The sequence below is a fragment of the Mixophyes fleayi genome, chromosome 2 (assembly GCF_038048845.1).
Source record: "Mixophyes fleayi isolate aMixFle1 chromosome 2, aMixFle1.hap1, whole genome shotgun sequence".
Lineage (NCBI taxonomy): Eukaryota > Metazoa > Chordata > Amphibia > Anura > Limnodynastidae > Mixophyes > Mixophyes fleayi.
Genome location: NC_134403.1, coordinates 38,936,216 through 38,962,163, shown reverse-complemented (window position 1 = coordinate 38,962,163; position 25,948 = coordinate 38,936,216). Strand labels below are relative to the sequence as shown.

General features: G+C 39.1%; 1 protein-coding gene across 1 annotated transcript; it reads right to left on the bottom strand.

Annotated features, from left to right (window-relative positions):
- Positions 1–25,276, bottom strand: LOC142139792 (polyunsaturated fatty acid lipoxygenase ALOX15B-like). The gene is made up of 14 exons (XM_075197662.1): positions 24,916–25,276; positions 23,519–23,723; positions 23,082–23,163; positions 20,136–20,258; positions 16,095–16,198; positions 15,442–15,614; positions 15,135–15,281; positions 14,053–14,256; positions 13,201–13,287; positions 12,838–13,007; positions 12,430–12,551; positions 11,545–11,645; positions 424–594; positions 1–177 (listed from the first exon to the last, which is right to left on the bottom strand). The coding sequence occupies exons 1-14, from the start codon at positions 25,060–25,062 to the stop codon at positions 1–3; spliced, it is 2,013 nt and encodes a 670-aa protein (XP_075053763.1). The 5' UTR covers positions 25,063–25,276.
- Positions 25,277–25,948: the final 672 nt, after the last annotated feature.

Sequence of the window (25,948 nt, the reverse complement as noted above, 5' to 3'; positions counted from 1 at the left end):
TTAGATAGAGACACTGTTCTCAATCACTCCGGGATTCAAGAAGGTATAAGGCAAAAACATGTTCGTGTTCCGTTCAGTAATGGACTTGGAAATTTCATCCAACTTCTGGAAATCCTTTATGAACTTCTGTGGGACCTCCTCTGTAAAACGCACATCAGGGTAATCCCCTAAACGTCTCTGGAGAGCAATAAGGAATCTGATTAATGGAAGCTTTTTTAGCCAAAATTTAGCCATGATTTCTTTATGTATTGACTGAGTCCATTCATCAATACATTACAGAGCAGAGCTGCATGTACATGAATGGACAGCTGTATATATCATGATCTGCGCAAGAATTCTCTCTTACATATTCCCCAGACTAGAAACACAAAAGGAGCAGATCTGCTTATTGCTTTTATGTCCGTACAGGATAATAGTACTCACCCGGTCTCTTGGCTCATTACTAAGCAGCCACACTGTGGTCATTCCAGTAGTGGTAGTGTTTACTTCTGGCAATGCATCCAGGATACTCTGGGGTGTGCTGACCCCTTTAGCTGTGGGAGGGGGGTTTTTCATGGATGTGGGACCATTGGGCATCCAGGCATAGAAGTCAAACTGCAATACAAACATTGATCATCTGAAACATTTTTATATGCATGAATAATTTATCCACAAATGCATAATTATCTTCTCAATATTTTCCCAATTATACATAGGATATTTACACATTACCATAATACATTATAAAGGAAGATCTAGCTCGAGTGTAAATGTAATATTTTGTATCTCAAACTAAATATATTTTCCACATGGACCAGTAAATATTGTCACATGAATCACATGTGGTTTCTATGCAGAATATCAAATGTAGGCTTACAACATGTGTGTATCAGTTGTTAGTTAAATGTCTCATCTGTCAATCATGCATAAAGCAAATGGAAATAGGGTGTGAAAAATTTGACAAGAGTTTGTGCAACACATACTGTAGTTATTGTGTTAGAAATCCTGTTTTTCAATGACTAGATGGTCGTAGTCATAATGCTTGATGTACAGCCTCAAATCCTCCAAATCAAGGATAAAATCAGATTTTATATTTACATTAAATTCTTTTCTTAGTCCATGGGGGACATTGGACCATGGGGTATAGAACCTCCTTCAGAACATGGACACTTGAAATAATTCTATCAATTAAATGCTCCTCACTCTTATACCTCCCCATCGTGCAGGGAAATCAGTTATTATACTAACCAAGTCCCACAGGACAGAACCAAAAAGAAACAATAAAGAGAGATAGAAATTACTTCATCCCTGAAAAAGTAACATTTAACTCTGGTAAACTTCTTCCCAGGATATCTAGAGCTTAATTGGGTGGGCACTCAGTATTTATCATGGACTAAGAAAAGAATTTAGCGAAAGTTTAAAATCTAGTTCTCTCTATCAGCCACTGGGGGACACTGGACAATTGTGATGTATCAAAGCTACTCCCTTTGGGTGGGTACGCTCACAAACTAGTAGTGCGCAGCACCCTATACCTAAATCCAACGACCTTAGAATTGTAAAGGTATGTATAGAGCCCCATGTGGCAGCCAACCAAACTGCCCGGCCGAAGCCCCATGATGAGCCATCCACAAGGCGCTCACCGATTACACCAATAAAGCCAGCTGTGCCAATCTCTGCCATGACTGGCTTCACCAGTCTGGTGCCACAACTGCACCTCCACTCCTTTCTATCATACCCTTTAAGGATGCAGGAATCATCGCCATTATAGGGAGCCAGTAATCATTCTAGAAGCCTATCGCAATAGAGAATTTGTATATCCCTGATGTTGACGTATGCCACTGTGGTGGAATTGTCTAATTGAATCTGCATGGGATTTCCGCATGATTGAAGGTAACCCTGAGCTAGAACGTTTAGCATCGCTCTTAATTCTAGAATACTTATTGTAAGGTTTGCAAGAACGGACAGTGAAAGGAGACAGCCTCTCAGCACTAGGGGCAAGCATCTGTTGCCACAATTGCCCAATTTTATATAGTCAGGTGACAGGCCCTGTTAATGCTGCCATCTCAACCTCCAGAGGAGCAGCTTCCATCTGAGAGCCAATAGAAACACCTTATGTTTAGGTGGAAATACTCAGATTAATAAGTGCCGAGTGTCCAGAGGATTATCCTGCTGAATGAATCTGTCCGATACCGTAACAGAAACAGCTTTTGGAAAGATAACCCCTCCCACTGTCTTATACTAACACTGGAAGAAAATCACACCCACTGTAAGTAATGTGGGATTGGCTATCCGCATGGCAATTAAAGCTGGTCCACAGTGAGATAGGTAGTGAGAAGGTAGGAAATCAATCTATTTTCTCACCCAGGAATCTGAAGTGGAACTGAACCACTGACCCCTATAAAATCAGCAGAATGACACACACGACTGCCTCTACGGGTGGGCAGAATGTCCATCATGCAGCCTGTTATTCCGAGGACCTGGCTGATAGCATCTTAGTGGAAAAAGTTTGCTTAACTCTCTGCTGTCCTCCACAAGGAGCTGGGAACTGACAGTGATTTCTGAACCCTGTGCCTTTACCGCTACACAAAAAGGCCTGAAACCAATCGTCCTACGCTCTTGGCAGTTGTACCAGTAGTAGCCCTTTCACTGTTCATCTGGCTAATAATCTTATCCAAGTCAACCCCAAATAGACATCACCGTAAAATACAAGGAATCCCGACTCCTTTTGACTCTGCATCTGGCACCCAAGCATTGATAAAATTGCCTTGGCAAGCTGAGACCATCAAGATGAAATTCTGGCCCCTGGTTTTACCAGTATCCAGAGCTGTGTCCCCAGATATACTTATTCTTCCCAGATGTGTACCGCCAAGATCGCCATTACAGACCAATGCCACCCAGACAGCAATCCTGCAAAGAGTTGCTCTGACCACTTTTCTGTGGTCCAGTTGACCCAGTTTTTTGGTGCATTATTACGCTAGGCTTGTGTGGGTGTTGGTGTGTATGCGCTACTGGCACGGGTTACTCCACCTAGCAAAACTAGAAAAAGAAATTTTAGTGCCAAAATGGGCCAGGGGATTCAAATAGGCGGCATCCAAAGATGGCTGACTATTCTGTATGCAGAACACACTGAGGAAGCCACTATATGTGGTAAAACCCATTTGGTACATACCTACACTACAAGAACAGTTTGCCATTTAGTTTCTCTTTTTTAAAGCTTTCATTTATAATCTATTTATTCTCACTTCTATTTTTATTACTTTAGCATTTATTATTATTTTTCTATTTTTATGTTTATAGATTGTTATATATTTGCATTTCTATATTGTTTTCTTCCTGTACTCATCCCCACCCATCTCCTTCAATTACTCTGTATCTATGTTAATAATTCTCTATATTACCTTTCACTTCTACCTACATTCATAACCCTGTCCAATCTGTACTACTACCTACAATCTGGTTTATGGTTATTATCCCTACTATCTTCTTACTCTCCTATTGTTAATTGTACAATCATTCCTGCTCCTGAAATCTAATATATTTTACCCACTTATACCTACAGTACATTTTAATCTCTACTCTACTTACACTCTAATTTTGTTTCTATCCACATCCCTATCTCTACTTGCATTACTATGTCAATTTCTATCTGTATTACACTGATTCCTCCTTTTCTTCCTTCTAAAACCCCTAAACTTGGCCTCCAGCCTCATATTTCCCTGCACCACACTCTTTTCCCTTCCTACATTACTCTCTCTTACACCACATTCCTGCACTATATCCCTCTCTACAGACAATACTACTCCCAATTCTATCCATTACTACACCACATTCTCCTTTCATCTCAATCTTCATTTCTATTACCTCTTACTTCCACCTCCAACAGATCATCATCATCATCATCATCATTTATTTATATAGCGCCAACATATTCCGTAGCGCTTTACAATTGGGGACAAACGTAATAAACTAATAAACAAACTGGGTAAAACAGACAAAGAGGTGAGAAGGCCCTGCTCGCAAGCTTACAATCTATGGGACAATGGGAGATTGACACATGAGGTTAAGTATACATTTTGCATCTTGGCCCAGCCAGACTGCAAAGGTAGGGTGACTCATAAGCTAAATGATCCTGTCACACATCAATGTTGGTCCGGGGGTAGTTGTCTTGTGTGAAATTGTGTAACAGGCTAAAGGTAGTGAGGTTAAGATGGTGGTTGAGGAATATTATAAGCTTGTCTGAATAGGTAGGTTTTCAGAGAACGCTTGAAAGTTTGTAGACCAGAGGAGAGTCTTATTGTGCGAGGGAGAGAGTTCCATAGAGTGGGTGCAGCCCGAAAAAAGTCCTGTAACCGGGAATGGGAGCATGTAATGAGGGTGGATGAGAGACGCAGATCTTTTGCAGAACGGAGTTGCCGAGTTGGGAGATATTTTGAGACAAGAGAGGAGATGTATGTTGGTGCAGCTTTGTTGATGGCCTTGTAGGTTAGTAAAAGTATTTTATATTGGATTCGGTAGAAGACAGGCAGCCAGTGTAGAGACATACAGAGTGATTCAACAGAGGAATAGCTATTTGCAAGGAAAATCAGTCTTGCCGAAGCATGCAAAATAGATTTTAGGGGTTTGAGTCTGTTTTTGGGAAGACCAGTAAGGAGGGAATTGCAATAGTCAATGCGGGAGATGATTAGTGCATGAATTAAGGTTTTAGCAGTGTCTTGTGTGAGATATGTGCGGATTCTGGAAATGTTCTTTAGATGTATGTAACATGATTTAGATATAGAGTCAATGTGGGGAACAAAGGATAGGCGTGAATCAAGGATTACACCTAGGCAGCGAGCTTGTGGGGTGGGATTTATGGTCATGTTATCAACAGAGATAGAAATGTCAGGTATGCTCTTGTTGGCGGGTGGGAATATTATTAACTCTGTTTTAGAAAGATTAAGTTTGAGTTGACGAGAGGACATCCAAGATGAAATGGCAGAAAGACAGTCAGTTACACGGGACAACACAGATGTCGAGATATCAGGAGAGGATAGATAGATTTGGGTATCATCCGCATAGAGATGATACTGAAAGCCAAAGGAACTTATTAGATTTCCAAGAGAAGCGGTATAGATAGAGAACAGCAGAGGACCTAGCACCGAGCCTTGTGGTACTCCAACTGATAGGGGAAGCGGAGCAGAGGTGGCTCCAGAGAAATTAACAGTGAAAGAGCGATTAGAGAGGTAAGATGAGAACCAGGATAGAACTGTGTCTTGAAGACCTAGGGATTGCAGCGTTTGTATGAGAAGAGAGTGGTCGACGGTATCAAATGCAGCCGAGAGATCCTGGACCACCATACCCGGTATGTCCATTTAAAGCAATTTTCCATACTTTATTTCATTTACACCATCTCTAACCCCTATTATTTCATTTTACTCCTACTTCCAAAATTATTTCACCCTCTAACCCATTCTCAATTTCTCTTACCTGCATCAAGACATCTTGATTCTTCATCAAGAACTACCACCGCAGCTCAACATTTCAAACATCCTTCGGATACACAGAACAGAACCAAATCACAAAGACCACACCGACAAAAGCCGAGAAACCACACGACGACAACCCATTATGGCCCGTACTCCACGGCTACCGAAAGTATGAGAAATAGTTTTTTCTACTTTTTTTTAGTCTAGTTGACCTTATCTGAGGCTAAAATGGGTCTCAGTAAAGCACCAGCCACTAGCTAACTAGTTTTAAGAATGGTCTCAAACATTCTTAAGGGCTGTGGTATTCATGGATAAGAATAGACGTGACATTAGACAGTCACGCTATAAAGACGACCCCCTAGGTGGAATTTCCCTTGTAACCTACTCTGGTAAGGGATAAAGTGTCTAAAATATGCATATAACCTAAACCTATGTAGTGTTTGGGTCCGCAACTAGCACAGCAATTTTTTTTAATTGCGGAGAACAAGTACTGTTTTAACCATGCATATCGCCCAACCCGGCTCGCCTTTTGGAATTGCTAAGAGAAGCATTGGGTAATTGGCTGAAGATTCAGTGAAATCGAGGGAAGGACAGGTCCCTTCTCCTACAACCAGTGGAAGTGAAGCGAGCTACTAGGCAAATGCTGAATTAGACTGCGCTAGTGCCTTAGCCCAAGCCGGAGGTGATCCTAGCCAGCGCTTACGACATGTGGCCTCCTGCCAAAGGCATCCATGTCTGACTGTCCACTTGGTGATATCCTGATATTTTTCATAACTATGACAAGTCACAGATGAAGCCCCGCCATCCTAGACCTCCCTTTATTTGGCCTGACAAGCAAGGAAGATAATCCACGGCAAATACAGAGTGCACAATATAGAAAGGGAGAACTAGGTATCAACAGACAGCAATAAACTCATCAGTAAATTGTGCAAAAATATACTTCACAATCCCCAATACAATCCCACTCCAGCTAGAAGTAACTATCTTTTGCTGGGGAAACAGTCTAGATCAGACACTGCAGTTCAGCTCTCCTCTGATATTCAGTATATACTTGAAAGCAGTCAGGGGGGAGAGCAAATTATGCTACCTGTACCTTCCCCCCAGAACCCAGTATGCATAGACCTCTTTTTATCCAGCCTAACAAGATAAAGAGCAGGAAAAAAAGTACAGAGTACACAATATGGAAAAGTGAACCAGGTATCAAGAGACATAAATTTAATTCATCAGATATAGAACAATCCCCAATTCAATCCCGCCCCAGGTAGAGGTGAATACCGGAGGTTGGTGAGACAGAGGAGAGTTGCACTGCTGGCACAGTGTCTGATCTACATTATATTAATATTTATTTTACACCTGGGACATACATCATTAAGATAAGCTAAAGTAATAAAATGGAGGTTTTTGTTACGGATGGAAGAGTAAAAGTCCTAGGAGTTCAGAGATCTGTAGGTAAATATATCAAGGTCCGATTTTTTCAGCGTATTAAAATCACGGCAAATCAATGATGATAAACTTCCCCCCGATTTTAGTGCAAAAGTTTCTGAAATGTATCAAGCTGCGATTTTTACCCCGATTTTCAAAATCGCTGGTCATCTCTGGTGATTTGCTGCGATGTCAATTACTCCTGTGGTTAGCAAACTCTCCTGTGTTGTCCCTATCTAGCTGTGAGATTAGTAAACCCATCACTGTTACATTGCCCTGTCTATAGAGCCGGAGGTCCGAACAGCTGTCAAAACTGAAAAAATAAAGGTTTAAAAAAAAACAAACAAACACATGGAGTCCCCCTCTAGTAACCCTAGTGCTGCCAGCCTACTACTGGTTACATGAAAATCGTGGAAAAATTTTGTGTGGGGGTCCCCCTGATTTCACATAACCAGCACTAGGCAAACCAGCCGGGTTGGTGGCACTATAACAGGGGGACACGCAGCAGGGGTTCCCTAGGGAGTGGGGTACGCCGAAAAAAAATGAGCTGGCCCTCCCTCTAGAGACAACCAGCACAATGTTGAAAGCACTAGGGCTCTTCCTACACCCCTGGGCGGTGGGCGTAGGGTACTAAATGGCGATAAAAGTGTAAAACAATAAATGAATGCCATTTTGTTTTGTGGAACTACAAATCCCAGCAAGTCAGGGTGCCCTAAACAGTGTGGGCATGCCAATACTTGTATAACTACAAGCACCAACATACCCATGGCAGCCAGGGTATGTTGGCACTTGGAGAACAACAAGTGCCAACATGCCCTGACACCTGAGCTTGCTGGGACCTGTAGTTCCACAAAAGAAAATGTTAAATAACCCTCATTAAAACCACATACATTAAAAATAATAAAACCCCAATAAAGACACTAAACACCCTCATTTATACCACATATTTTTATTAAAAATAATAAATGCCCAGAATACTCACCACTGATGTTTTCATCTGTTGTCAGCAGCTTTTAATCCGAAAATAGAAATCTACAATGAACTATAGAACTATAGAAGAGAAGACTTCTATATGAACTCTAAAATGAACTCTACAAATCTGTGTCGGGGGGAAGCCACATAGATTTTTAAATTGCAGACTGTCACCAGATGGGTTAAATGATACAATTGAATTCAATGATCGGTATTTGTAGGTAGAATATATAGATACACTGTTTTTGACGTCTTTTTGTAGGGTTTTTTGTGAAAATAAATCCTAGTTTTACATCTATTCAGTACATTTATTTCTCTATGAATAGAGTTCACCCATTGATGTAGGTTATTAGTCAGTTTTAGTTTATTTGTTGTAATTTGAAAAAAAAATATTGAGCTCTTTGAGGGGTTCTGGTTATATATTAACATTAATATTTTTCTTTTTGTAGTCAAATATGAATATATCAGTGTATGTCTGTGCTTTTATGCCTTATACATATGTATTGACATGTGTATATTTAATTGAACTATATAGCTATATATTTACTCAATTAGTTATCTCATATGTGAGAAGTCAGATCTTGCTAAATCCCCCTTTTTTCTGTATGTTGAAAGTTTGTCGGCATGTTAAATTTAATTTTATCATTAAAAGTTATGGATTTTATTGTTTTAAAATGTCTAAGAATGTGTATTTGTAAAATATTACAAGAGTTAATTCTCTGGATGTTGGTCAAGTGTCCTCAAAAGTCTCATTTAACATTCATTGATTCACCAATCACAAGATGTGCTCAAGCTTTATATAGTTGGATACTATAGAGATGACTGCATTGCTTTGAGAAAGTCTGTTGTGATCAGATGAAATGTGTCAGAGAAACCTCTCTCCTTTATAGAAGATCCGACAGACCATACTTCCGTTATCTACAGTGTTTACTTGCAACAATAGGTACTTGTCGTTCAGGAACTATTAAGCTACTCAGTGCATTGAATGGTCTTTTCTAGCTGACCATTTTTTTTTTGATTGTTAGTAGAATAAATGTTGACTAATTGTTATACACAACGAAATATATAAAGATTTTCAGAAGATGAGGACCAGATTTCTAATGGCACAACAGACAATACTATGGGAACAGCATTGATTGTGATCTTGGGAGTTCAAGTTCCATCTAGGTTGATTTTAGCGGGGTTCTATTTTTTTGTGATTAAGATAAATGTTGGGTAATTTTTTATATAACTATAAAGCAATTGTTACTAGTAAAGATACATTTAATAGCTTGATATGCAAGTGATAATGTTTGACATTTGTCTTTACAAGTTTATATAAACTTCAAACCTGTTTTCCATGGTCATATCTTTTCGGAGATTTTAATTAACTTTTAATTATAATGTTATACAGATTTAATATAAAACAAGAAAGGGTTTATAGAATTCAGGTAAAAAATGCTCATATTGTTATTATGGTATATTGTTTTTTCTTGTTTTTTTGCCAACATGATGCAAATAGGTTTTAATTAGAGATGTTCACTGACCCCCGTGTTCTGGTTTTGGCAAAATCGCCCTCATGTGTTTTGGGGGGTTTTTTGGATCTGTATTTATTAAAAAAAATTGCTAAAATCACATAATTTTGCTCTATTTTTGTTCCTATTATTAATCTCATAGCACTAATTTCAAGTAATTTGCAGTCACTTTTGACCCACCTCACAGGTCACAATATTATTTTCATACACTTTCAAACAAAGACTGTAGATTTAGAAGACCAAGCCTGCCAGCCCTAGTATTTGTATTTCAGCAACGGCAATTAACAATGGAGCTCTCTTGAATGTCACTGTAGACTAAGAACACTGCTACCCCCTCCTCTTTCTATTCTACATATGACACTACCCAACTGCTCTACAGACTGTGCTACCCCTTCTGTGTCCCTCTGTAAAATGGCGCTAGATCACCATGGAGGGCGGTACTTCTAGAATCCAAAACTTCTGAGATCTGACAACGTTTTGACTCGTTTTCAATTCCGAGAGTGCGCGAAAGTGGCTCGGAATTGAAAACGAAAGTGGCTTAACGCAATGTGTTGCTGTATTTCACCTCTGAAGAAATTAATGTGCAGGTGATGAAATGCATCAGGATAAATCTCCATGCTGTTCCACTAAATTGGAAGTTAAATCTATTTTCAGTCATTTCAATGACTGATTGGGACCCATTAGTGATCTTGGAGATTACAAAATCAAATGAGTTCTTAAGCTTCATCATTTTTCAAAGCTATTGGAACAGCGTAATTACAGCTTACACTTGTGTTTGTTTTTATGTTTATCTCACATTCAGATATTTTTTTATATGTGTGTTATATGTGCATTTTTAAGATACTTTTTTTTATCTATTTAGATGTGATACTGTTTATACCTTTTCAGCATCATGTGTGGCTTGGTTATATTTTGACCTGTTGCAGCGCTGTAATAATTTTTTTTTTTGTTTATAATTTGCCTTGCTTAGGTGGGGCCTAACACACCCCATATTACAGCTGTGCTACTGATCAAATGTAATAATTGATATTTTATCACTATACTCATATATATATATATATATATATATATATATATATATATATATATTTTCATTTTATCATCCAATTACACCTATGGTGCGCCAGTTAAATCTTTTTCTTTGCTGTAAATTATACTGCTTGTACCTGCACCTCCCCCCAGGACTTGGTAGTTATAGTCCTCTCTTTTTCCAATCTGAAAAGAAAAAGCGCAGCAAAAAGGCAGATACAAAGTACACAATATTGAAACGTGAACAAGGTATCAGTAAACAATAAAACTCACCAGAATTTGAGCACAAATTTATCACATAATTCCAATGCAATCCCACTCTAGCTAGCAGTATTTACCTGCTGCTATAGACAGAGCAGAGTATAGCTAATGGCACAATGATCTTCACTACATAGCGGAAATCAGTCAAGGAGGGGAGTGCAATGATGCTGCTTGGGCCTGCACCCCCCCTTAGGACTTAATAGTCATAGACCTCTCTTTATCCAACATTATAAGAAAAAGAGTAGGTAAAGAGGCAGCAGAGTTGCTGGCGAAGTGACTGGTTTAGACTGGTCTTTAGAACACAGCTGAAAATCAGTCAGGGAGGAGGCGAATAATATAGTACAGGGGTCTACACCTCCCCCCAGGACCCAGCACATCAGCAGCCAGCATCCTAGAGGACACACCCTTGTGCTACGGCTGTGCCTAGTGAAGGCCTGCCTTTGATGAGGCGGCCCCACCGGATCCTGCTTCCCAAGTGGAGCCCTGGCTCTACAGTGCGGTTGCTTGGCAGGCTCCAGGCCCCACCATAAGCTGACCACATTTTTAACATCCCCTTCCGGTTCCAGGAAGGAGAACTTACCTTGCCGCTCTCCCGGTGTGGTCTGGTTCCCAGCAAGACTGCCTGCTCTAGGTGTCCAAAAATTCAAATAAAAGAAACAGGCAGCCCAGAAAAGAAGACCCTGTAATGAGGGCACTCTAAAAAGCTGATTTCCCTGCAGGATGGGGAGGTATAAGAGGGAGGAGAATTTAATTGTTAGAATTATTTAGAGTGCCCATGTCCTAAAGGAGGCTCTATACCCCATGGTCCAGTGTCTCCCAGTGGATGACAAAGAAAATAGGAAAGACTCACTCTGCATAGTAGGTTTATAACCTTGTATGTTGGGATGCTCTGTGTCACTCACCTGACCACTGTTGACAGCTGCGTGTTGAGCAGAACAAGTAAAGATAACCATGGTCAGGAACTTGATCAGAGAAGACTTGGTCTCCAAAGACGATGGCATTCCTATCAGAGGGAATAGTCCATTAATAAACTAGATAACACTCTACAGGATGATCTAAAATGTGATTTAAAGCAACAAGGAATCTTGGAAAATTCAAATGTATGTAACATAATTACCATATACAGAGAATTTTAATATCAGCATGCAATCTTAGTGCTGCTAGAGTCAAGCTATATGTTATTCAATTTGTCTCCGAGCTTTTTAAAGGCCAGGAAAGCATTGCCTTGAAAACTCTATATCTAAAGTCAGCCACACACAAGCTGATCCCCTTGGTCTGAATGCCAGTATCAATGTCCAAAGTGACTGTACATGTAGGTAATTGCAAAACTTTGACCTGTTAGTACAGCCAAGAGATGATCATATACAAGCTGATACTCACCTTCAAACCAGTTTAACTCAATATGTTCTTTCACAAATACTATTTAGATATTCTCTCAATAACTGTGTGCTCCCTCAGTAGTAGAAATGTACTAAATATCGCATTTGAATTTATATTTTATGATTATATAATAAAAGCTAAAATTTGAATTTATAATTTGTGCAGGTCGGTCTTTTACTCTGTTGACTAGAACCATAATGTAAATGCCGAGATGTTAGTATCCCAAGAGTGCCCCATTCAAATAGTTGATCTTCCTTTTTCCATTACCATACTAGACAAATTGAGTATGAGGCCAGCATACGTTTTGGAGAAGGGGATGAGGATGGAAAGAAATCAAACAGTCAGACTGACCAGTGTGCTTTGCAACTCAGTTTAACTAAATACAGTACAAAGTTTTTAATTCTTACCTGAAGATTTATATGACAAGAAACCTTCTTTAAAGATCTCTGCTACCCAAGCCTGAAGTTCAGGGTCTGCACTGACCACTGCATCACTCTCATAGTAGTAATGAATTATGTTGGACACAAAGCTGAGTGGAGAAATAAAAAAAATATTGAGGTACAAAGAATTGAATTTCAAGTATGGAGAGTATACATGGGCTAGAAAGGGGTCTGGGATTATAGATGTCTGGAACCCCCCTTATAAGACATGTTTGAGAAATTGCTGTGTGTTGGTTGCTTTATAGCGTTTTTATGCTGTATGAAAACTTATGTATAAACCAGTTTGAGGATTTTTAAAGATGGAAATAAGGTTATCTCCCTCTGGTTGGGTAGTTGGGACAGGCCAATATTCTGCATATCTACTTGCATCTCTACCTCTCCACAGCCAGCCAGATCTTCATCCCATCATCCCTGTACAGGTAATTAGGAATGGACTCCATTCCTCTTGTCTGGATGTCTTCAGGGAGACAGAGGCTGCTGTAAGTGACCCCATCCATTGCTCTTTTCAGCAGTATTGCAATACCGCCATTTCCAGTCACCACAGCCTGGAGAAAAGTGGACTAAGTGTTAGATATGTTTTCTGCAATTTTGCATTTTGTAATTTCCTGACAATCATTTATACACCGCTGTACTGTAAATGCTGAAATTACAGGATCAAGTCAAAACAAAGCACTAAACAGATTATAGCTGGCATTGGGATGAAGACTGTGTGTAACCTTTGCATAGTAAGGGTCTCACCTGATCAAAGAGGCCTCCGGGACCAATGAGCTGAGTTCTGGCAAGGACGTTGATTTCCAGGGTGAAGCGGAGATGTGGAGTAATAAGCTGGGGGGGGGGGGGGGGGGGGAAGAAAGAAATACTGCTTATAGACACATCTATTCTAGGCCATAATGAGGACCTGATGAGATTCATTTTACATGCAGAAAATATAAAGCCCTTAAAATCTGCTTCAATTAGTAATTTGTGACTTAGAATCAGCAGCTCAAAAATGATAGCCTACTAAGAAAGTGAAAACAAGTCAGTAAAAGTCCTGCATTAGTGGTGTTTACAATTCTGGCATATATTGGAATGGCTAATGTCAAAATATTTAATCAAGTCTTAGACAAATGGTCATGGTAGTTTGTGAGAGGCATGATCATAGCACCATTTCATTTTGTCCCATCAGAAAGCACAATGACTACACCCTTACTTAAGATTAGGACAATGTCATCTGATGCTTTGTAGGGCATAAAACTGTCTTATTGAACATTTCAACAAATCAAACCAAAGTCTACAATATTAAAATATAAATACAGATTTTATGCTGTCAGGCAGTGGATGATATTTGTATGTTGCTCTTCCAGATTAAACAATCCAATTCGCCATATGAACGACAACATGGAAAATTTAAAGTCCTTGGAAACAAGATTAGTAATATTTAGAAATGCTAAATGATGACATATGCCTTGGTAACTAAATAGTTAGCATCCACATAAGTTCCCAACATTAAGCCACAATGAAGGTCTTCATGTAGTTGGCCCCATAGCTCATTTATTGAAACACTGCAGTGAGCCAAACTCTCTGCAGGACAATGGTTTAAACAGGTTTCACCTTGTGCACTGGATGGCCCATTGGAAGTTGCCTGGTGGTTGCAATGTTAAAGACCTCAGCAAAGAGATGAGTGCGGAGAAGGTGAGTGTCCACTTCATGCACTTGGAAGTCAGAATTGCGCACCCAGATCTTGGCTAGTAACCAGTCAGATTCAGAGTCATTGGGTAGAAAAATTGGATTGTTCTCTCCTGGGGTTTGCATCAACTGTAAGAGAAAGCACATCTAGATCCACATATCCTTTATCATCTACGTATCCTATACCATGTGGTTTAGAAGCGATCAGTGCATCTTCACTGCATGTGCAGCTTTGCTAAAATTTGTGAAAAAGCCCTTTGTACTGCAGAGAAATTTGCATGTGTTTAACCATAAAGCAGCTGAATATATTAAAATGTTAGGAAATCTTAGTTGTGAAAAAGAACGTGTATCCAAGTAATGCTTTAACTGATGTTTCTTAGGATATTTCTAAATGAGTCCATTACCAGTTGGTCAACAGGAGGGGAAACCACAAATTAATTTTTGCTCAAGTAAACATTGTTACAATTTTAGAGCAGGGTCTTCTGATTTGGGTTAGGAGAATTAGCCAGGAGGCGCACAATCTGTTTGTCTACCAACTGGGGTCTGAATCTGTTTTTTGATATCTATCTGCTGTAAAGAATTTATTTTTAGCTCCTTCATACCTTTCACAGATCATTTTCCCATGTTCAAGGACATACAGGTGCCAAGACTGTTACTGGGAACAAAAGGTATGCAGTGTACCACATTGTATACAGTTATCAGCATGATGATATACTAAAACATCACTATGCTTTAAAGACGACATATAATGTGCAGAACTCATTTGAAGCAACTGGTACCCTGAAGTTTGTGGCCATACCAGCAAACATGTTCCAATTACTGGATTACTGATCTACAGGACTGGGGCAAACTGGAGCCATAAAAGTTTATGTTGTCTATTGTCCTGTATCTAGATTATTATATTGGACACCATACTAGATATTTCAAAGAACAGAATTCTGAATAATTTTTCATTCAATTTGTTTTTACCAGTTACAGTAAATAGACATTCCAAAATTGAAACTTGCCTGGATGGCTATAGGGACAAGTTGATCTTGATGATTTTTCCATAGTAAACACATAGGGGCAGCAATGTATTGTTGTTTTCCATTAATGGAGTTGTTGGCTGGGATCCCATGAAGAAATTTGTAATCTGCCAGAAAGATGTTGCCATTCTGCAAGACATATCAGGCAGATTACTGAAAGATATATGGGTCATAAAGCATAAGTTTGAATTAACTATGCACTAAAGGAATAAATGGGAGAGTCAACAAGTTTCAAAGTCATTTGCATTCAATAACCACCACTGGTCATCACTTGCCATACAAAACTCACCTCTAGTTCTTTGTGAAGGTTGGTGGACGTCCCCAGAGATGCAGCCACCATAACATCACTAACTGGAAAGTTTTCAGGGATTTTGAAGCATTTTTTGATTAGCATAGGGTTTATTCCATTCAGAAATTGGCTACCAAAGAAGTAATCCTCTTTCCATATCTCAGCCACCACATCTAGGGAAAAAAGACACAATGTCTAGAAGCATTATACTGTGTGAAAGGTGGAGCTACCTGGATTTTTACTGTGCACAATACAGATCATTTCACAAGATTGTACAACAACATGGGGATAAGATTCTAATGTTATGAGATGAGAAACTTCTAATAATGACTCAAAAGTAATCGCACAAACCTTCATTAACAAGTCAGTTGTTCCTAGTCTCAGTAGTGTATGATTACCATATCAAACTAAACAAACATTATATTTTCTACAGATAATTTTATATTAGTCATTACAGGAAAGTAGTTTGGAGTTTAAGACCTTTGTAGGCTGACATGTAAGGAAATCTCTTTTCATGCAGAATTAGGTGAGTGTTACCAGAACAGATAAATGGCATAGTTCAAAGAGTAACAAAGCTCATTTTGCATGAGATGTTTTTGTGGTAAAATTCTGCTTTATAGAAGTAGTTCTGGAAAGAGACAATATAAACATACCTGAATGATCTGACTGTCTGAGGCAAAACACCAATTTAATATCTTCAAGATTAGACCATGAATCCTGATTGTCTGTGAATCCTTTCAACTTCATTTCAAGTCCTCTGTGAGAGTAAGTAGGATAAAGGTGTCAAACAACCATATGCACAGTACTGACAATTGCCTGGACTAAGTCTATTACTCCAACATCTAATAGCTAAGTTGAAAGAGAAATAACCACATCAATGCTCAGGATGGAAACTAGTATGTTCAAATAAGAAGATAGAGATCACTGCTGTAGTTTTATTTTGTGGGGGTCAAGAAGTTAATTAATTTCAAGTCTTCCTTTCCTGAATAAAAAGATAAAATATTAGGATAACTTGGCTGACTGACCAATAGGTATTTCATCTTCTACAGGTTCATCATCATGATCATCATTTATTTGCAAAGCACCACAAAACTCTGCAGCACCGGACTATCAGTTACAAATCTTTCAAAATACAATTGCACATATATCTAGAGGTAAAGTGTAATGCTGACAAATTAGGAGCTAGAAGGACTCAGATTGGACCCAGAACTGTAGCTGGTTGAAAAATATAGTAGTATCAGTTGGGGGTAGGATAGGCTATAATTAAGAGGGGGGTTTTGAGAGATCACGTTAAATATAGAAAGTTGGGGGTGGAGTTCTGTCAGGTAGGATAGGGATCTTCATAAGTGAGGAGCAGCATGGCAGAGGTCTTGGAGGTGGTAGTTAGAGGTGGTTTCCAGAGAGGAGAAGAGGCATAGGTCAGATGCAGGTCAAAGAGGCAGAGGTGTAGTATATCTCATGATGATGTCAGTGGTATATGAGGGGAGGAGTTGGTGGCATTTAAAGGATGAATGGGAGTAGTTTAAATTGAATTCTGGAGGAATGGGAAGCCAGTATATGGTTTAGCAGAGTGTTGCAGCAGATGTAGAGTGACAGTAGAGAAAGATCAGTCTCGTCTCAGCGTTTAGGATGGTTTGTAGAGGTAAAAGACGAATAGAAGTGGTTGTAGTAGTCAAGGCGGGAGATAATGAGATATTGGATATGGGTTTGGGATCGTCCTGAATGAGCGAGGAATATTCTGGCTATGTTTAGAAGGTAGGAAGTGAACCAGGAGATAACAGTGCTGTGAAGGCCAAGGTAGTGAAGGGTTTCAAGGAGATGAGGACAGAGGTCAAGTATTGGGGGCAAGGTGTGGAGGAGTTGGGTGGAAATGGGATTGAAAGGACAGGTTGAGAGGGAAGAGGAATCAAGGAATATTAAGAGATTTTCTTCAGTAATAAGCGAGAAAGAACTGAGGGTGAGTAGCTGAATGGAAGAGAAGTTGGGTATAGGGTGATAACTCTGATGAGATGATTTTGTTACAGATGGTGTTGATTTGTAGTGAGTAGCAAAATCATGAGCAGTAAGGGAAGAAGTAGAGAATGGTGAGGTGGGCAGAGAAGCAAGTTGATGGCAGCAAACAGATGGTGGTGTTGGATTAACTTGGTGGATATTAAGGATCTAAAGTAAAGTAAGAGACTGTGGTATACTAAGCAGACAGGAAACATTTGTAATGCAGGAAGTCTGCATTAGAGTGAGTTTTTCTCCAATCACTCTTGGTTGTACTAGAGCACTTTCTGTTTGGAGTGCCAGAGTTAGAGTTTGGATTTGCAACTGTGAATGTTGTGTAGTAGAATGGCACTGCAGCATTAGGGCAGAACAGGTTAGATATAGGGTAGAGGAATAGTTCAAGTGAGGCTGAGAAGAGAATCAGGTCAATGCCATTTAGATTTTGCACTGTGCGCATGGATTGCAGGAGGCAAGGTGAGGTAAAAGGAAATGAGGTGGTGATCAGAAAGCAGGAAGGCAAATTTTGAGAAGCTGGAGATGGGAGAACAGGTCTAGTAAGTGTACATCATGATGGATGGGAGATGATATCCATTGGGAGAGGTACCAGGATGAACTAATCGAGAGGAGTTTAGAGGTGGCAGTGCCAGTAAAGTTGTTCATATGGATGTTGAAATAGAATAAGAATGGGTAGGTCAGAACAAAGGATGTAAGAAAGCCGGGTGGAAATGTTGTCAAGGAATTCAGAATGAGAACCTGAGGGTGATAGATAACAGCAGCATAGAGGTGGAGTGGGGAGAACAGGTCACAAGAAACAAAAATAAAAGAGCATGCATTTTTATTGTTTGCAAACAGTTCAGTAGGGAGTGTCCAGGCAGTGCATATGGTAGATGCATGAGGATAACGGAACAGGAGAGTGTTAGATGTCCTCCTTGAGCAGTATTTCCAGGTAGAAGGTTGTTCCCCTCATTACCCCATAATATATATATATACACACACACACACACACACACACATATATATATATACATATACAAGCGCACACATATACGTACACACACTACTGAGAATCTAAAAGAAGGAGATATAGGGGTAAATGTATCAACCTGCTGCGAAGACACCGAACTCGTGGGAGTTCAAGAAACCGGAGGTTGATACATTTACCCCATACTATTTATAAGGGGCAATCCTAACATAAGCGATACAGATCAATAGACATTTAGGTCTATAAATAATTCCAGATTATGGGCCTGTCATAGATCTCTCTATTTTGTTATCAAGGACAAAAAGATACATAAAATATACTAAGCAGAGACAAAATCTAACTTTTATTTTGTAATTTGCGAGTGTTCATAGGGCATAAATTCAAATATGGACCTAAAAGGTGAGAAACATGGAAATTATATGGGATTGAACCCAAAATAACAGTTATTAGTGGATAGACAGATGTACTGTTATCAATGTTACAGTTCAAAGTGCATTATTCTCCGGGGTTCGAAAACTAATACTTCTATTAAGTGCCTCAAAAAAGTTACATTTAATCGCAACAATGGAGCTTGTATTCCTCTCATGGCTGGGTTTAATTCCATATAATTCCCATATTACTCACTTTTTAGGTTCATATTTGAAATTATACCCTATGAACACTCACTTATTTTAAAATTAGAATATTTCTCTTTTTAACACTGCAACATTTTATGGGTACAAAAGAAGTTAGCTTTTTCTTCTTTATAGTGTTTTATGTATATTTTACAGTCTCTGATTGGGGGAGGGGGGGGGGGGATCATAATCTGGAACTATTTACAGACCTAAATTTCTATTGATCTGTATTCCTTATGTTAGGAGTGCCCCCTCAAAAATAATATTTCACCTTTTTTTCCAGTACTTTACATAGGGATCAATAATCCAGGTCATTATCTCTGTTAGCACTTCAAAATTAATGATATCCATGTACAAATATACTTTTTTCATGAGTATTTGCAACGTTAAATCCTAAGATTCTACCTCGTACGGTTTCTGCACTTGTGAACTGATCAGCAGACTTTGAAAGCTCAATTATATGTCTGCACACAACAGATATAAAAATAGATTAGAACCTTGATACACCCCAGGTAACCACCCCAGGGGCACACGCAGGGGGTGTTTCTGGGTCCCCAGAAACCCCTCCCCTCCGCTAAAGTGCCCCTACATAGCGGCACTGTACTATATAGCAACCGCGGCGCTGTCAATGAAGCGTCCGCGGCGGTGCTGTATACAATCCTATAAAAATCCTGCGTGCGCCACTGCTCACAGAGGTAGAAGCTAACTGATAAATAGTAATAAGAGCATACATGCCAACTCTCCCGGAATGTCTGGGAGACTCTTGGATTCCAGGTGAGTCTCCTGGACTCCTGTGATTGTATGGCAGTCTCCTTCATCTGTCCACTTCCTAGTGAAGTGGACAGAAATAGGTCCAAAATGCAGCGATTCTCCTGGAATTGCGGCATTTGGCCCCACCCCCACTGTAAAATGACGTGTTTGCATCATTACGTCACGGTCCAAAACTATGCAATTTTCGGGTCCCGCCTCCTCTCAAGCCCACCTCCCCCCGGCAGCTCCCGGACACCAACTAGAAAAAGTTGGCAAGTATGAATAAGAGTCAGGGTTGGTATTCAGGGGTCATTACAGTTGTATGACTGTGCTGCAGTCTTCTCAGACTAGATACATACGTGGATATCATAGTATAGCCAAAGCTGGTCCGTTTTAGGAAGGAGAACTGGTCATTAGGTGGCAGATCCGTAGCCTTTTCTGCATCGATGCAGTGAGGGGCACCTTCTGCATAAAATTTCCACCTGCAGGACACAAAGTAAGTGTATGCTATAGAATACATTCATATAATCCAATCAAAAATGCATTTATTGATTCACAGACCTTCTGTTTATATTTAGAAACAAAAGATGAGAAATATATATATATATATATATATATTCTATATCTATAAAGTGTGGAATTCCACTACTTCTTGCTGGGTGTGATACATATGTACAAGAGTTACATGACCTACATTTATATGGTCGATGCTATAATATAGATAGGATTGCAAAGTCGACAATAATGACAACACTATTATTAGGTTGACAATTCAAATGTAGACAGTACTTTTTGGTTGACAATATCCCTAACACTAACCATATAATACTGTTGACCATGTGAATTGTTGACCTAATAATGTTGACACTTGAACTGTCGAACTAATGTTGTCAACTTTCCTAATGTCGACCAAATTAAAGTCTAGCTGTCGACCACATAAACGCTTACATCAGTTGGTAGCATGGTAAATATTTTTTTCAGCAGCTTCCGCAATGATCTACATGCAGTTACTGATGCCAAAACTGTCCAGAAACTTTATGGGCCATAGGCACCATCTTCTGCAATGACCTCAGAATTTTAGAGAAATTCTGAACCACCAAATTGTGTGCAAAGCATGCTACCATCCCTATGAAACGTTATGCCAGAGCACTTGCTGATAGATGAAGGTGGGCTGCACCCAGGAGAAAATTGCTGGGAGACAGACCACAGAAAAAAATATTTTTAACATTAAACAGCATGCATCATGGAAAGTGTAGAGGCAGTAATCAGTACTCATTAGACAGACTGCAGGTGGTGTATGGAATGTTGGCTATCTTCATTTTTTTGTACAAATCACCACAGTCAGATTTTTTTTCCCTTAATCCTTACACCAAGGGCTGATGTTTTCTTTGAGATTAACAGTTTGAATTTTGAGCACCCTTTGTTACACTTTGCTCCTGCATGACCTTTTTACTAATAGAGGCCGAAAAATTACTACTACTGCTGGTACTGGTATGCTAGTTCCAAAGTAGCATTCTAAATTTATTTGTCTAAATCATCATCATTACTTATACTCACATTTCCAAATGGTTGAGACATTTGAGAAGAAGGCTGCTCTATAATTACAGTTTTAGAATCTGATATCAGACTCACATATAGCACTCATGGATACCTTTAGACTCTCCTCAGGATTCTGTGAGTGCCCAAGTTGTTCTTCAGCCTAAGTGTTCATTTCATGTATTGATATGGCTGTTTTGGCGATGACAGACCTGCATTCTGAGTGAGAAGGTGGTTCAGGGGAAGTTATGGAAGATGCATGACTGTGTTGGGCACGCTTTTTCAATTGGCATTCTAGTATGTGTGTCAGAAGTAACAGGACCCCTACTAGCAAAATCTGGGCATAGTCAGTCTTTTTTGCCACTGCGAGTGGTATATGGTGTGTTAGCCATTTCCATTTTCTTTAGAAACAAGAAATATATTTGTGCTGCTCACAGTCAAACAGCACCCTGCTTTTACTGCACTAAATAGTTCAGATGTCTATACCATATATACTATAATATACTATTACAACCAGTAGCCACTGCTTGTCTACTCTTCCCTCACACACACACAATTGATCAGCAGACTGATCTCTAAATAAACTACATTTTTGCAATAAAATCACAGCTATTGCAATATCAATTACCTCTTTCACCCTGTCCAAGCGTTTTGTTTTTTTGAGCACAGAGTTGCAGCAAACCTCTAACTCACATGCTATCACTTCTAAAATGGGGGCTATATTTAGAATATATTGATCCAACTCATGAGAACTGTAATTTTACCAGAAATGGTATTTTGCCTTGATTTCAAATCCGAGTATGGTACTCAAGACCGAGTTATGGCTTAATCGACTCGGAAACCCAAAATTTGGACCTGTCAGGTATCTCAGAATACGACCGCTTATCTCTGAGATAGATATATATATATATATATATATATCTCTCTGAGATTCACTGAAATTTTGTAGATGTTTTGAAAATTGGCGAACAAGTAATATATGCTACAGCTCATGCTGATTAATCAGATTGTGTCATTTATCCAGTGTAGTTCAGAAATTGAAAGCAAACACATGATTAGTTGGAATAAAGCACCAGTTAACATGCTTGGATGGAGATATATATATATCTAATATATATAAGCCTAGCGGCGTGTGTTAGTCTGTGTGTGGAAAAAAAAAACCAAGCTGCAGCGCCACCTGCTGGGCGGAGTTATACACTGACCGTCTAAATTCTTAGCATTATCTAATATATAAAAGTAAATGCCTAGCCGCGTGTGTGTGGAAAAAACTATTCTCAGAAAGGCTAAATTTACGAGTTGAGGGCTCAAACTCATTTTCGTGAGGTAATTTTACCTCATGAACACACATGTGTAGCGGCGTGTGTTAGTGTGTGTGTGTGTGTGTGTGTGTGTGTGTGGAAAAAACTATTTTCTCAGAAAGGGCTCATCCAATTGACCTGAAATTTAGTATACTGACATTATTTGACAAAAAAATTAGAATAGTAAAGTCAGTTAACTTCCATCATCCCCCCCCCCCCCATGGGAGGGGTAATAAAGGCTAAATTTACGAGTTGAGGGGTCAAACTCATTTTCGTGAGGTAATTTTACCTCATGAACACACATTAAAAAAGACGCTTATATATACATATATACTGTAGCATATATTACTTATTCACCAATTTTCAAAAAATCTAAAAATGTAAGTGAATCTCCTCTCCCCTGGAAGACAAGACATTTTCCCATAAGCAGCAAGCATACAAGACATTACTTCATGTACATTGGTCACTTACTTGTGTGTTTCTCTCTCCTTCTCCAGTTCTACTTGCCGTTGTTGCTGAAGAATAGGATTAGTTTTCCCAGATAATATAATTCCTGAGAGAGGTTGTCATGATACCACCTCCAACAACCACCAGTACAGTTTTTATTGTAATTAAGTAAATGTGACATGATACATGGGTAACTAGTGATTGATATTAAAGTCTAACATGAGTAAACCATCTCATTCAGTATAAGATGGTCCCCACATGTAAACCTTCACAATTATAGTGTGACATGTACCATTCTACATAGAGCCAGTCTTCTCAGCTCTGTAATATCTAGTCCTGTGCACTAACATTCAACTGGAGAGACTTATATTAGTGATTTTATGATGCATTTATTAAATGCAAGTATAAGTTGGGTAAGAGTTCCTATCTGTATCCAAGTCCTGCAATAAATTCCAACTCACCCTTCCCCTCTGGGATCTCCACAGTAGTAAAGGCAGGGATCCACCGATAGAAAGGGAACTGGTAGAGTTGACCATTGGGGCAGGTCACCTCAACATACAGGCAGTACCAGGCATCCATATTAAATTTCTTGTAGTGCTCTGTTGACAGCCGAATCAGCAGGAGCTCTCCCAGATCTTCCTCAATGTTAACATCAAAGTCAGTTACCTTGAAAAGCAGAGTAGAGCCTTAAAAAACTTGGCATGGAATATGTCTAGAGTTCTCATTAGGCTAGACCATGAGTGTCCCATTTATACAAGGAGATGTGACGTTTTTTTCCAATAGAGTTCAGGGACTTTGTGGACATAGACAAGTATATAACAATGGTAATGGAATTTTTCTAGAAAATTTCATATTTTGCAGACTTCTTGGTTTATATGTTTAACATGTAAATATCAGGGTAATCCATTATATGAATCAATTAAAAAACCAAATATAAAACATTCTAACATTTCTTCATGACAAGTTGTATACATGGGTAGAATGCCAATAGAATATATGTAGATTTTACAGTTCCTCTGATACAAACCTGTGTTTTTATGAATTGTTTCTTATTTTATTGTATACAGAATGGTTGAAGGGTTAGCCTAGACTTATTTCAGTTATATACAAGAACAGTAGCCCTTCTGGGGTCTATCCACTGCGTAACATATTTTGTTAATGAGACCTTTAAAAATGTACACAATAATTAACATATATAATCTTCTACTTCCCTATATACGAAAAAAGCTTATGACAGATATACACTGTAGGGACTAACTAAATATTCAGTATATTTACAGTCATTTTTAAATGGGATTGTAACAAGATGTTTTTTTTAAAGGCTATTATGCCAAAACATTCATATTTGTAACATGGTATATACGAGTTTTAGTTTTGAAAATGTAATGACTTGCCAACTCTGGAGTAATATTTTATCTTTTGTTGCAGACACTGTTCTGAAGATTTATTACTGTCGATCCCACACATATTGCTATTTTACTTTAAATAAGATGTTTCCTTATTATAAACGCTCTCTGGTTTCCGATCCTTGAAAATGTAACATGGTGATCTGACTCTATAGAAAATGAAACAACAACAAGAACAACCTTGGATTTTCTGGATCCACTGGGGTTCCCATTGGCTGTAATGGTTCCATGTCTACTGCGCTCTCCTCTTACCACTAGGCCTGTTTCAAGCAGGCTAAGCTTGGGTCAGTGACCCCTATGAATTTTATATTCACCTGTTTAAAAGAGGCCAAGCAATAAGCTTATAGAGCATCATCTGTAAATATGTTTTAGTTTGAGTGAAATCCTTATTTAATTCTATTTATTTGTAGTATAACATTATTCCCATATTGTGACTCTTATAAGATACTCACTGCTCCAGGTTTGAAGTTATTCCACTTATGGGGCAGTTGATGTTTAGCACTTTCACCTTGGACCCCCACAAGAACAATGGATACTTGATCAGAGGTTCCAGCACACAGGTCCTTCCCTGTTGCAAATTTCAGCTTGTAGACCCCCATGTCTGAGCCAGTGACCTTGTGAGAGAAGCACTGTAGGAAACTAGAAAAGTCAGCAATGTTTTAGACTAGCATACACACCAGTGTTCCCTCTAAACTGAGCAATCTGGAAAGGAAAGAGGTAAAAGGTCACTCTAATGAGGGCTCCACCCTAAAGGTTTGTATTCAAAATCTGCTGGATGTTTCCTAGTAAGATACAGGTTTAACTCTATCATTTCCAGATTGCTCAGCTTAGAGGGAACACTGATACACACCCCTCTCTTATACCATACAAAATATCTCGCTCCTCCATGTACAAATTATTAGAATTTCTTTTGAAAAACTTCTCAATTTCTTCATATCTTTATCAACTGTAACAATGTTCTTATTTGCTCTACACCAGTGGGGGGCAAACTCAGTCCTCAAGGGCTACCAACAGTTCATGTTTTTAGGATTCCTGTCTGTAGAAACAGCTGGGATAATTACTGACCCAGCCAAATAGATTAACTCAGCTGTGCATGATTAAAGAAATCCTAAAAACATGAACTGGAGGTAGCCCTTGAGGACTGAGTTTGCCCACCACTTCTCTACACCATAATCTGTATCTGATGAGCTAGAAAGCCAAAGCGTGAACTCTCAATGATTTTTCTCAGCATAAAAATCAACTAAACCCATACTCACGTAATAAGGGTGTCTTCTGTTGCTCTAAAATGTGTCTTCTGTTAATGGAGAAAGTCCTGTGTACAAAATACATTAAAGTTATACCATGAAAGAAGAAATGATTGACCAAAATAATGTATACTAGATACAGCACGTGTGAGAGTCTGTATGAATCGGTGCATCTGGGGGTCCTTTTTATGTCAAAGTGTCAGTGAAGACGACTCCCTTTTTACATCTCCGTTCCCAATGG

Coding starts and splice junctions, on each gene's coding strand:
- LOC142139792 (XM_075197662.1), bottom strand. CDS start 25,062: ATGGGGGTCTACAAGCTGAAATTTGCAACAGGGAAGGACCTGTGTGCT. Junction 23,724..24,915: donor ATAACTTCAAACCTGGAGCA/GTGAGTATCTTA, acceptor CTGCTTTTCAAG/GTAACTGACTTTGATGTTAA. Junction 13,288..14,052: donor TGGGCCATCCAGTGCACAAG/GTGAAACCTGTT, acceptor CCCCCCCCCCAG/CTTATTACTCCACATCTCCG.